The sequence below is a fragment of the Cervus canadensis genome, chromosome 30, assembly GCF_019320065.1.
Source record: "Cervus canadensis isolate Bull #8, Minnesota chromosome 30, ASM1932006v1, whole genome shotgun sequence".
NCBI lineage: Eukaryota > Metazoa > Chordata > Mammalia > Artiodactyla > Cervidae > Cervus > Cervus canadensis.
Window position 1 is genome coordinate 17,114,173 of NC_057415.1, and position 12,954 is coordinate 17,127,126.

Sequence of the window (12,954 nt, forward strand, 5' to 3'; positions counted from 1 at the left end):
CTCCAAGCCTCCACCAGGTCGGGGTGGGTAGCTGCGCCCTTGGGCTTCGAGAGGGATTTCAGCTCTCTTGAAGCGTAAGGACTGCTGGAGAACAGCTGTGGAAAACTGCGCAGGGTTGGCAACGAGCCGGAGACACTTGCGTGACCGAGTTGTAGGCGCGGGAATTGCGCGTCGTTCCCTTGCCTCCCCCGCCGAGTTCCGGAATGGTTCGCTCCAGGAGCGCGCGAGGCTTCAAGAGCCAGACCTGGCGCGCCCAAGTCAGGCAGCTTCAAGTCAGCACAGCTCCATGGATTCCCAGCGGGCAAAGGCCCGCGCCTTGGAAGCCGAGATCACTGCCTTGAGGCGGGCGTGCATAGAGACACAGGCGCCCGGGGATGACGACTCTCAAGTTCGGTACGTGGTATTCCTCAGATCTGGTGAGGCGGGTGACGATCTCTTTACTAGAGGCGCCCCGGACCTCCCCACAAACTTTTCCGGAGCACTTTACGTGGGCTGGAACTCATCTGTCTGTAACAACAGGGGTGCAAGTGATAAGCCCACGCATGGGCTCCGTTGTAAACATATTACTATATATTAATTGATTAAACCGCGGTCATTTCATTTTAAAATATTCTCTTTCTCTTACTAGTAACAATCAGGGTGAAAGTCTTGGTTATCTCCTTAGTAATCTTCCCTTTACTGATGATGAGCAGTATCTAGTTGTTCTTCAGTCGCTCAGTCCTGTCCGACTCCTTGCGACGGCATGGACTGCAGCACGCCAGGCTTTCCTGTCCTTCACCAACTCCTGGAGTTGGTTCATACTCATGTCCACTGAGTCAGTGATGCCATCCAATCATCTCGTCCTGTGTCGTCCCCTTCTCCTGCCTTCAGTCTTTCCCAGCATCACGGTATTTTCTAATGAGTCAGCCTTCTCATCAGGTGGCTAAAGTATTGGAGCTTCAGCCTCAACATCAGTCCCTCCAATGAATATTAAGGGTTGATTTCCTTTAGGATCGACTGGTTTGATCTCCTTACAGTCCAAAGGAGTCTCAAGAGTCTTCTCCAGCACCACAATTCAAAGACGTCAGTTCTTCAGCGCTCAGCCTTTTTTATTGTCCAGCTCTCACATCCATACATGACTCCTGGAAAAAACATAGCTTTGGCTATATGGACCTTTGTAAGCAAAGTAATGTCTTTGTCTTTTAATATGCTGTCAAGGTTTGTCAAAGCTTTTCTTCCAAGGAGCAAGTGTCTTTTAATTACATGGCTACAGTCACTGTGCACAGTGATTTTGGAGCCCAAGAAAATAAAGTCTGTCACGGTTTCCGCTGTTTCTCTATCCTATCTTATTTGCCAAGAAGTGATGGGACCAGATGCCAGGATCTTCATTTTCTGAATGTTGAGTTTTAAGCCAGATTTTTCACTCTTCTCTTTCACCTTCATCACGAGGCTCTTCAGTTCCTCTTCCCTTTCTGCTTTAAGGGTGGTGCCCTCTACATATCTGAGGTTATTGATATTTCTCCTGGCAGTCTTGATTCCAGCTTGTGCTTCATCCCACCTGGCATTTTGCATGATATACTCTGCATATAGGTTAAATAAGCAGGGTGACAATATACAGCCTTGACATACTCCTTTCCCAATGTTGAAGATTGTTGTTTTCAAACAACAGTCTGTTGTGCGATGTCTGGTTTTAACTGTTGCTTCTTGACCTGTACTGGTTTCTCAGGAGGCAGGTAAGGTGGTCTGGTGTTCTCATCTCTTGTGATCCACACAGTCAAAGGCTTTAGTGTAGCCAATCAAGCAGAAATAGATGTTTTTCTGTAATTTTCTTGCTTTGTCTATGATCCAATAGATGTTGCCAGTTTGATCTCTGGTTCCTCTGCCTTTTCTAAATCCAGCTTGAACATTTGGAAGTTCTCGGTTCACTTATTCTTGAAGCCTGGCTTGAAGAATTTTGAGCATTTCCTGGCTAGTGTGTGAAATAAGTGCAATTGTGTGGTAGTTTGAACATTCTTTGAATTGCCCTTCTTTGGGATTGGAATGAAAACTGACCTTTTCCTGTCCTGTGGCCACTGCTGAGTTTTCCATATTTGCTGGCACATTGAGTTCAGCATTTCACAGCATCGTCTTTTGGGATTTGAAATAACTCAACTGAAATTCCATCACCTCCACTAGCTTTGTTCATAGTGATGCTTCCTAAGGTTGACTTGACTTCACACTCCAAGATATATGGCTCTAGGTGACTGATCATACCATCATGATTATCTGGGTCATGAAGATCTTTTTTGTACAGTTCTTCTGTGTATTCTTGCCACCTTTTCTTAATTTCTTCTGCTTCTGTTAGGTCCATACCATTTCTGTCCTTTATTGAGCCCATGTTTGCATGAAATGTTCCCTTGGTATCTCTAATTTTCTTGAAGAGATCTCTAGTCTTTCCCATTCTATTGTTTTCGTCTGTTTCTTTGCATTGATCACTGAGGAAGGCTTTCTTATCTCTCCTTGCTATTTGGAACTCTGCATTTAGATGGATATATCTTTGCTTTTCTCCTTTGCCTTTAGCTTCTCTTCTCTCAGCTATTTGTAAAAGCTCCTCAGACAACCATTTTGCCTTTTTGCATTTCTTTTTCTTGGGAATGGTTTTGATCATCGCCTCCTGTACAGTATTATGAACCTCCATCTATAGTTTTTCAGGCACTCTATCTATTAGATCTAATCCCTTGAATCTATTTGTCACTTCCACTCTGTAATCGTAAGGGATTTGCTTCCCTGGTGGCTCAGACGGTAAAGTGTCTGCCTGCAATGCGGGAGACCCAGGTTCGATCCCTGGGTAAGGAAGATACCCTGGAGAAAGAAATGGCAACCCACTCCAGTACTCTTGCCTGAAAAATTCCATGGATTGAGGAGCCTGGTAGGCTACAGTCCATGGGGTCGCAAAGAGTTAGACACAACTGAGCGAATTCACTTCACTTGATTTAGGTCATACTTCAATGGCCTAGTGGTTTTCTCTACTTTTCAATTTAAGTCTGGATTTTGCAATAAGGAGTTCATGATCTGAGCCACAGTCAACTCCCCGTCTTGTTTTTGCTGACTGTATAGAGCTTCTCCATCTTTGGCTGCAAAGAATATTATCAATTTGATTTCAGTACTGACTGACCATCTGGTGATGTCCATGTTTAGAGTGTACTCTTGTGTTGTTGGAACAGGGTGTTTGCTATGACTAGTGTGTTCTCTTGGCATAACCCTGTTAGCCTTTGCCCTGCTTCATTTTGTTCTCCAAGGCCACACTTGCCTGTTACTCCAGGTATCTCTTGACTTCCTCCTTTTGCATTCCAGTTCCCTATGATGAAAAAGACATCTTTTTTTGGTGTTAGTTCTAGAAGGTCTTGCTGGTCTTCATAGAACTGTTCAACTTCAGCTTCTTCAGCATTAGTGATTGGGGCATAGACTTGGATTATTGCTCTATTGAATGGTTTGCCTTGGAAATGAACAGAGATCATTCTGTCATTTTTGAGATTGCACCTGAGTACTGCATTTCAGACTCTTTTGTTGACTATGAGGGCTACTCTATTTCTTCCAAGGTATTCTTGCCCACAGTAGTAGATATCGTGGTCATCTGAATTGAATTTGGCCATTGCTGTCCATTTAGTTCACTGATTCCTAAATTGTTGATGTTCACTCTTGCCACCTCCTCCTGTTTGACCACTTCCAATTTACCTTGATTCATTAACCTAACATTCCAGGTTCCTATGCGATGTTGTTCTTGACAGCATTGAACTATACTTCCACCACCAGACACATCCACAGTTGAGCATTGTTTCAGATTTGGCTCAGCTTTTTTATGTCTTCTGGAGCTATTTCTCTGTTCTCTCTTAGTGTATTGGGCACCTCTTGACCTGGGGAGTTCATCTTTCAGTGTTATATCTTTTTGCCTTTTCACACTGTTCATGAGGTTCTTAAGGCAAGAATGCTGAAGTGGTCTGCCATTCTCTTCTCCAGTGGACCACGTTTTGTCAGAACTCTTCACCATGGCTTGTCCATCTTGGGCCCTACATAGCATGGCTCATAGTTTCACTGAGTTAGACAAGGTTGTGATCTATGCGATCAGTTTGGTTAGTCTTCTGTGATTTTGGTTGTTTTTCTCTTTATGACTTACTTCACTCTGTATAACAGGTTCTAGGTTTATCCACCTCACAAGAACTGACTCAAATTTGTTCCCTTTATACTTGAGTAATGTTTCATTGTATATATGTACCACATCTTCTTTATCCATTCATCTGCTAATGGACATCTAGGTTGCTTCCATGTCCTAGCTATTGTAAACAGTGCTGCTGTGAACATTGGGGTGCATGTCTTTTTCAGTTATGATTTTCTCAAGGTATATACCCAGTAGTAAGATTGCTGGGTCATGATAGTTTTACTCCTAGTTTTTAAAGACTCTCCATACTGTTATCCATAGTGGCTGTGTCAGTTTACATTCCCACCAACTGTGTAAGAGGGTTCCCTTTACTCCACACCCTCTCTAGCATTTATTGCTTGTAGATTTTTTGATGATGGCCGTTCTGACAGGTGTGAGGTGATACCTCACTGTAGTTTTGATTTGCAGTTCTCTAACAATTAGTGATGTTGAGCATCTTTTCACATGTTTATTGGTCATCTGTATGTCTTCTTTCAAAAAGTTTGTTTAGGTCTTCTCCCTGTTTTTTGATTGGGTTGTTTGTTTTTCTGATACTGAGCTGTATGAGCTGCTTATATGCTTTTTGGTATTAATCCTGTCAGTTGTTTGCAATTATTTTCTCATATTCTGAGAGTTGTCTTTTAATCTTGTTTATTGTTTCCTTTGCTGTGCAAAAGCTTTTAATTAGATCCCATTTGTTTATTTTTGTTTTTATTTACATTATTCTAGGAGGTGAGTTGAAGAGGATCTTGCTGTGATTTATGTCAAAGAGTATATTACCTATGTTTTCTTTGAAAAGCTTATAATTTCTGGCCTTACATTTAATTCTTTAATCCATTTTGAGTTTGTTTTTGTGTATGGTCTTAAGAAGTGTTGTAGTTTCATTCTTCTACATGTAGCTGTCCAGTTTTCCTGGCACTAGTTATTGAAGAGGTTGTCTGTTCTCCATTGTATATTCTCGCCTCCTTTGTCAGAGATAAGGTGCCCATAGGTGCTTGGGTGTATCTCTGGACTTTCTGTCTTGTTCCATTGGTCTGTCTTTCTATTTTTGTGCCAGTACTAGACTGTCTTGATGAATGTTGCTTTGTAATATAATCTGAAGTCAGCAGGATTGATTACTGCAGCTCCATTTTACTTTCTCAAGATTTCTTTGGCTCTTTGAGGCTTTTTGCGTTTCCACACAAATTGTGAAATTTTTTGCTCTAGTTCTGTGGAAAATAATTTTTTGTTCTATTCTGTTGGTAGTTTGATGGGGATTGCATTGAATCTGTAGATTGCTTTGGGTAGTATAGTCATTTTCACAATATTCATTCTTCCAGTCCAAGAATATGGTGTATCTCGCCATCTATTTGTGTCGTCTTTGATTTCTTTCATCAGTGTTTTATAATTTTCTGCATACTGATCTCTTGTCTGTTCAGGTAGACTGATTTCTGGGTATTTTATACTTTTTGTTGCTATGGTAAATGGGATTGTTTCCTTAATTTGTCTTTCTAATTTTTCATTGTTAGTTTATAGGGATGCTAGGAATTTCTGTGTGTATTAATTTTACATTCTGTGCTTTTACTACGAGCTCTAGTAATTCCAGTTGAGCTATTTAAAATCCTGAAAGATGAGTCTGTGAAAGTACTGCACTCAATATGCCAGCCAATATGGAAAACTCAGCAGTGGTCACAGGACAGGAGAAGGTCAGTTTTCATTCTAATCCCAGAGAAGGGCAATTCAAAGAATGTTCAGACTACTGCACAGTTGCATTCATTTCACATGCTAGCAAGGTAATGCTCAAAATCCTTCAAGCTAGGCTTCCATTGTACATGAACCGAGAATGTCCAGATGTTCAAGCTGGATTTAGAAAAGGCAGAGGAGCCAGAAATCAAATTGCCAACATTCATTGGATCATAGAGAAAGCAAGAGAATTCCAGAAAAACATCTATCTCTGCTTCATTGACTACACTAAAGCCTTTCACTGTGTGGATCACAAGAAACTAGAAAATTCTTAAAGAGGTGGGAATACTTGACCACTTTACCTGCCTCCTGAGAAGCCTGTATGTAGGTCAAGAAGCAATAGTTAGAATGGGACATGGAACAACAGACTGGTTCAAACTTGGGAAGTGAATCTGTCAAGGCTGTGTACTGTCATCCTGCTTATTTAATTTCTATGCAGAGTACATCATGCAAAATGTAGGCTGGATGAAGCAGAAGCTGGAATCAAGATTGCTGGGAGAAATATCAATAACCTCAGATATGCAGATGATACCACCCTTAAAAAAAAAAGAGAAACTACAGAGCCTCTTGATGAAAATGAAAAAGCTGGCATAAAACTCAACATTAAAAAAACTAAGATCACGGCATGTGGTCCCATCACTCCATTCCAATAGAAGGGAAAAAAGTGGAAACAGTGACAGACTTTATTTTCTTGGGCTCCACAATCACTGTGGATGGTGACTGCAGCTATGATATTAAAAGACACTTGCAAAAAAAAAGATAGAAAAGATACTTGCTCCTTGGAAGAAAAGATATGACAGATCTAGACAGCATATTAAAAAGCAGAGACAGCTGTTTGCCTACAAAGGTTTGCACAGTCAAAGCTGTGATTTTTCCAGTAGTCATATATGGATGTGAGCATTGATCTTAAAGAAGACTGAGCACTGAAGAATCGATGTCTTCAAACTGTAGTGCTGGAGAAGGAAGACTTGAGAGTCCCTTGGACTGCAAGGAGATCAAACCAGTCAATCCTAAAGGAAATCAACTCTGAATATTCACTGGAAGGCCTGATGCTGAAGCTCAAGCTTCAATACTTTGGCCACCTGATGTAAAGAGCCAACTCATTGGAAAAGACCCTGATGCTGGGAAAGATTGAGGGCAGGAGGAGAGGGGGGTGACAGGATGATATGGTTAGAAGCATCATCAACTCCATGAACATGAATTTGAGCAAACTCTGGGAGATGGTAAAGGACAGGGAACCCTGGTGAGCTGCAGTTCGTGGGGTCTCAGAGTTGGACATGACTGAGCAGCTGATCAGCAACTAGTAATTTCTGGTGGCATCCTTAGAGTTTTCTATGTATAGTGTCATATCATCTGCAAACAGTGAAAGTTTTACTTGTTCTTTTCCAATCTGGACTCCTTTAATTTCTTTTTCTTTCCTGATTGCTGTGACTAGGACTTCCAAAACTATGTTGAATAGTAGTGGCGAGAGTGGGCACCCCTGTTCCTGATCTTAGAGGAAATGCTTTCAGTTTTTCACCTTTCAGAAAAATGTTTGCTGTGGGTTTGGCGCATATGGCCTTTATGATGTTGAAGTATGTCCTTCTGTGCCTATTTTCTGTAGAATTTTTATCATAAATGGGTGTTTCATTTTTTCAAAAATTTCTTTGCATCTATTGATGTAATCATATGGTTTTTATCTTTCAGTTTGTTAATATGGTGTATCACATTGATTGATCTATTATGTATATTGATGAATTTTTGCATACTCAGGATAAAGCCCTCTTGATCATGCTGTATAATCTTTTAATGTCTTGTTGGATTCTGTTTACTAGACTTTTGTCGAGGGTTTTTGCATCTATGTTCATCAGAAATATTGGCCTATAATTTTCTTGTGGTGTCTTTGTCTGGTTTTGGTACTAGGGTGATGGTAGCCTTGTAGAATGGGTTGGGAATTTTCCTTCCTCTGCAATTTTCTAGAAGGGTTTAAGCAGGATATATGTTAGCTCTTCTCTAAACTCTTGGTAGAATTAGGTGAGCTTTTTGAATTCATGTCACTCATCAAATAGGGACATTTTTCACCGTTATTTCTTCAAGTAGTCTCTCTTTCCCTTTTCCTCTTGCTTTTCCTACTGGTACTTCTGTGATGCATACATTGGTCCTTATGGTTGTGTCCTCGCTGGTCCCTTAGGCTGTGTTCGAGTTTCTTCAGTGTTTTACTTCCTGTTCCTCAGTCTGCATAGCCATTATCTTCTCTTCAAGTTCACTGATGCATGCTTCTCTACTCTTAAATCTGCATTTGAATTCCTCTAGTGAATTTTTCATTTTATTTATTATACTTTTCAGCTCCTGAAATTCTTTTGGTTTCTTTTTACACATCATTTTCTTAACTTTCTACAGATCTTCCTGTATTTCTTTGAGTACCTTTAAGACTTCTATTTTAAAGTCTTTGTCTGATATATCTGCCAGTAAGTCTTTTTTAGGGACAGGTTCATTTGAATATTTTTTTTTCCTTTGAGTGTGCCATATTTTTTTTTTTTTGTATGCTTTGTAATATTTATTGAACACTAGACATTTTAATTTAATACTGTAGTAACTCTAGAAATCAGATTCTCCCCGCCTTCCCCAATATTTGTACTTTTTTGTTATTGTTTTAACTTTTTTTTGTTATTTGTGCCTTATACTTTATTGAACCATATCATTAAAAAACAGAATGCCTCATGAATCTGTATGTCATCCTTGTGCAGGGGGATTACTAGTCTTCTCTGTATTGTTCCAATTTAGCATTTGTGCCACCAAAGTGAGCACTAATTATGTCTTTTCTGAGCTTTTCCTTCAGTATGTACATCATTTTCTGATTTTCCCCATATATTTAGTTGGATTTTTGCATGTCCTAGTCTTTAATGTCTGAAGCCTAAAAAGGTAAGATAAAAATGAAGGTGGGAAACAAAAAGCAGCAGCTCTTTTAATATCCTTAAATTTATCTCAGTCAGAGGGTAGGGGCTTGAAACAAAAACTCCCCACCTCTTTGTCTCCATCTCTGTGACCAGAAGCAGCAATCAGCAGTTGAAGCACATATACCCAGTATTTAGGGGACAGTCCTTTTTGCCCATCCTTGCTCCCCTAAGCTGTATGCAAACTGCTCCCAGAATATGTGCACAGTGCCCTGCCGTGTTTTTGGAGTAGGCATGGGTAGTTACTACTCTACTAAGAGCTGAACTTGCCCCGAATTTACTGTATTTACATTTAAGCATTCTCTGTGAAGTTGCAAGCTTTCAGCAGTCTCCTGAGTTCTAAAAAAGTTATATTAGACAGATTCTGCCACTGCAGTTGCTGCCTAACTGGGGAGTAGATTCCTGGTTCTTCCTACTTTGCCATCTTCATAGAATCATAGATCATTGACTTTTTTTTTTTTTTTTCAGTTTTTTTTTTTTTTTAATTTTTTTATTAGTTGGAGGCTAATTACTTCACAACATTTCAGTGGGTTTTGTCATACATTGATATGAATCAGCCATAGATTTACACTTATTCCTCATCCCGATCTCCCCTCCCACCTCCCTCTCCACCCGATTCCTCTGGGTCTTCCCAGTGCACCAGGCCCGAGCACTTGTCTCATGCATCCCACCTGGGCTGGTGATCTGTTTCACCATAGATAGTATACATGCTGTTCTTTTGAAACATCCCACCCTCACCTTCTCCCACAGAGTTCAAAAGTCTGTTCTGTATTTCTGTGTCTCTTTTTCCGTTTTGCATATAGGGTTATCGTTACCATCTTTCTAAATTCCATATATATGTGTTAGTATGCTGTAATGTTCTTTATCTTTCTGGCTTACTTCACTCTGTATAATGGGCTCCAGTTTCATCCATCTCATTAGGACTGATTCAAATGAATTCTTTTTGACGGCTGAGTAATATTCCATGGTGTATATGTACCACAGCTTCCTTATCCATTCATCTGCTGATGGGCATCTAGGTTGCTTCCATGTCCTGGCTATTATAAACAGTGCTGCGATGAACATTGGGGTGCACGTGTCTCTTTCAGACTAGATCATTGACTTTTAAACTGAAGTCTTTGGGTAGATTTGCTTTGAAAGAAAAAAGGCTTCTTGTGAACACCTAGTTTTGGGCAAAAAATATATGATACTAAGGCAAATATACAAATAATAAACTACAAAACCATAAAACCTATAACCCCAGTTCATTCAAAATAACATCATTAATTGCAATGGACCGATGGTATTTTGTTCAAAATAAATTACTATTACGAATGAGAATATGCAGGTTTTCTTTTTTTAAGTTCAGTCACTCAGTCATGTCTGACCCTTTGTGACCCCATGGACTGTAGCACTCTAGGCTTCCCTGTACATCGCCAACTGCCACAGCTTGCTCATACTCAGTGTTCATCGAGTCGGTGATGCCATACAATTGTCTCATCCTCTGTCATCCCCTTCTCCTCCTGCCTTCAGTCTTCCCAATATCAGGGTCTTTTCCAAGGAGTCAGTTCTTCACATCAAGTGGCCAAAGTATTGGAGCTTCAGCTTCACCATCAGTCCTTCCACTGAATATTAAGCACTGATTTCCTTTAGGATTCACTGGTTGGATCCCCTTGCAGTTCAAGGGACTTTCAAGAGTTTTCTCCCCACCGCAGTGCAAAAGTATCAGTTCTTCGGCACTCAGTTTTCTTTATAATCCAACTCTCACATCCATACATGACTACTGGAAAAACCATAGCTTTGACTGGATGGACCTTGGTTGGCAAAGTAATGTCTCTGCTTTTTAATATGCTATCTAGGTTGGTCATAGTTTTTCTTCCAAGGAGTAAGCATCTTTTAATTTCATGGTAATTAATTTCATGGTAAATTCAGTTACCATCTGCAGTGATTTTGGAGCCCAAAAAAATAAAATCTCTCATTGTTTCCATTGTTTCCCCATCTGCTTGCCATGAAATGATCAGACTGGATACCATGATCTTAGTTTTTTGAATGTAGAGTTTTCAGCCAGCTTTTTCACTGTCCTCTTTCACTTTCATCAAGAGGCTCTTTAGTTGTGCCTCGCTTTCTGCCATAAGGGTGGTGTCATCTGTGTATCTGAGGTTATTGATATTTCTCCCAGCAATCTTGATTCCTGCTTGTGCTTCATTGAACCCGGCATTTTGCATGATGTACTCTGAATATAAGTTAAATAAGCAGGGTGACAATACACAGCCTTGATGTACTCCTTTCCCAATTTTGAAACAGTCTGCTGTTCCCTGTCGGGTTCTAACTGTTGCTTTGTGACCTGCACCGATTTCTCAGGAGGCAGGTAAGGTGGTCTGGTATTCCCCATCTCTTGAAGGATTTTCCAAAGTTTGTTGTGATCTGCACAGTCAAAGGCTTTGGTGTAATTAATAAGGCCAAAGTAGATGTTTTTCTGGAACTCTCTTACTTTTTCAATGATCCAGCGGAGGTTGGCACTTTGATTTCTGGTTCCTCTGTCTTTTCTAAATCCAGCTTGAACATTTGGAAGTTCACTGTTCATGTACTGTTGAAGCCTGGCTTGGAGAATTTTGAGCATTACTTTGCTAGCATGTGAGATGAATGCAATTGTGCGGTAGTTTGAGCATTCTTTGGCATTGCCTTCTTTGGGATTGGAATGAAAACTGACTTTTTCCAGTCCTGTGGCCACTGCTGAGTTTCCAAATTTGCTAATATATTGAGTGCAGTGCTTTCACAGCATCATCTTTTAGGATTTGAAATAGCTCAACTGGAATTCCATCACCTCCTCTAGCTTTGTTGGTAGTGATGCTTCCTGACGCCCACTTGATTTCTCTTTCCAGGATATCTGGCTCAAGGTGAGTGATCACACCATTGTGATTTTCTGGGTCATGAAGATATTTTTTATATAGTTCTTCTCTGTATTCTTGCCACCTCTTCTTAATATCTTCTGCTTCTGTTAGGTCCATATCATTTCTGTTAGGTCTTTTATTGTGCCCATGTTTGCATGAAATGTTTCCTTGGTATCTCTAATTTTCTTGAAGAGATCTCTAGTCTTTCCCATTCTATTATTTTCCTCTATTTCTTTGCATTGATCACTGAAGAAGACTTTCTTATCTCTCCTTGCTATTCTTTGGAACTCTGCATTTAGATGGATATATCTTTGCTTTTCTCCTTTGTCTTTAGCTCCTCTTCTTTTCTCAGCTACTTATAAGGCCTCCTCAGACAACCATTTTGCCTTTTTGCGTTTCTCTTTCTTGGGTATGGACTTGATCAGTGCCTTCTGTACAATGTCATGAACCTCCATCCATAGCTTTCAGGCCTTCCGTCTATCAGATCTAATCCCTTGAATCTATTTGTCACTTCCACTGTATAATTGTAGGGGATTTGATTTAGGTCATACCTGAATGGTCTAGTGGTTTTCCCTACTTTCTTCAATTTAAGTCTGACTTTTTCAATAAGGAATTCATGATCTGATCTATAGTCAACTCCTGGTCTTGTTCTTGCTGACTGTATAGAGCTTCTCCATCTTTGGCTGCAAATAATATAATCAATCTGATTTCGGTATTGACCATCTGATGATGTCCGTGTGTAGTCTACTCTTGTGTCGTTGAAAAAGGATGTTGAGAACCGGTGCGTTTTCTTGGCAAAACTCTGTTAGCCTTTGCCCTGCTTCATTTTGTATTCCAAGGCCAAATTTACTTGTTACTCCAGGTACCTCTTGACTTCCTCCTTTTGCATTCCAGTCCCCTATGATGAAAAGGACATCTTTTTTGGGTGTTCATTCTAGAAGGTCTAGAAGGTCTTGTAGATCTTCATAGAGTTCAACTTGAGCTTCTTCGGCATTACTGGTTGGGGCATAGAGTTGGATTACTGTGATTTTCAATGTGGTATCTTTTTTTTTTCTCCTGGCAATATATATATAATATAAAAGTTGCCATTTGAACCCTTTTAAAGTATATAGTTTAGTTCATAGTATTATACAATCATCAATCTATAAAATGATTTCACTGTACCGAAGAGAAACTTTGTACCCTTTAACCAATAACTCCCCAGTTTTCCCTTTCTCAGCCACATCTTCTTTCTGGAGTTCTGCATGTCTGTCCTTTAGTGTGATTACTTAGTTCT

The 12,954-nt window shown here is 40.1% G+C and overlaps 1 protein-coding gene and 1 non-coding gene across 2 annotated transcripts in view; one reads left to right on the top strand and one right to left on the bottom strand.

The window, feature by feature from the left end:
- The first annotated feature begins 22 nt into the window (after positions 1-22).
- LOC122432041 (centromere protein P) overlaps positions 23-12,954 on the top strand; it is a 225,039-nt gene continuing 212,107 nt past the window's right edge. The window contains exon 1 of the mRNA XM_043453761.1: positions 23-393. Within this exon, the coding sequence (XP_043309696.1) occupies positions 287-393 (107 nt within the window). The 5' untranslated portion in view covers positions 23-286. The remainder of the gene's footprint in view (positions 394-12,954) is intronic.
- Positions 8,557-8,662, bottom strand: LOC122432192. Its single transcript, XR_006266795.1, has one exon. It is a non-coding gene; the product is annotated as a U6 spliceosomal RNA (small nuclear RNA).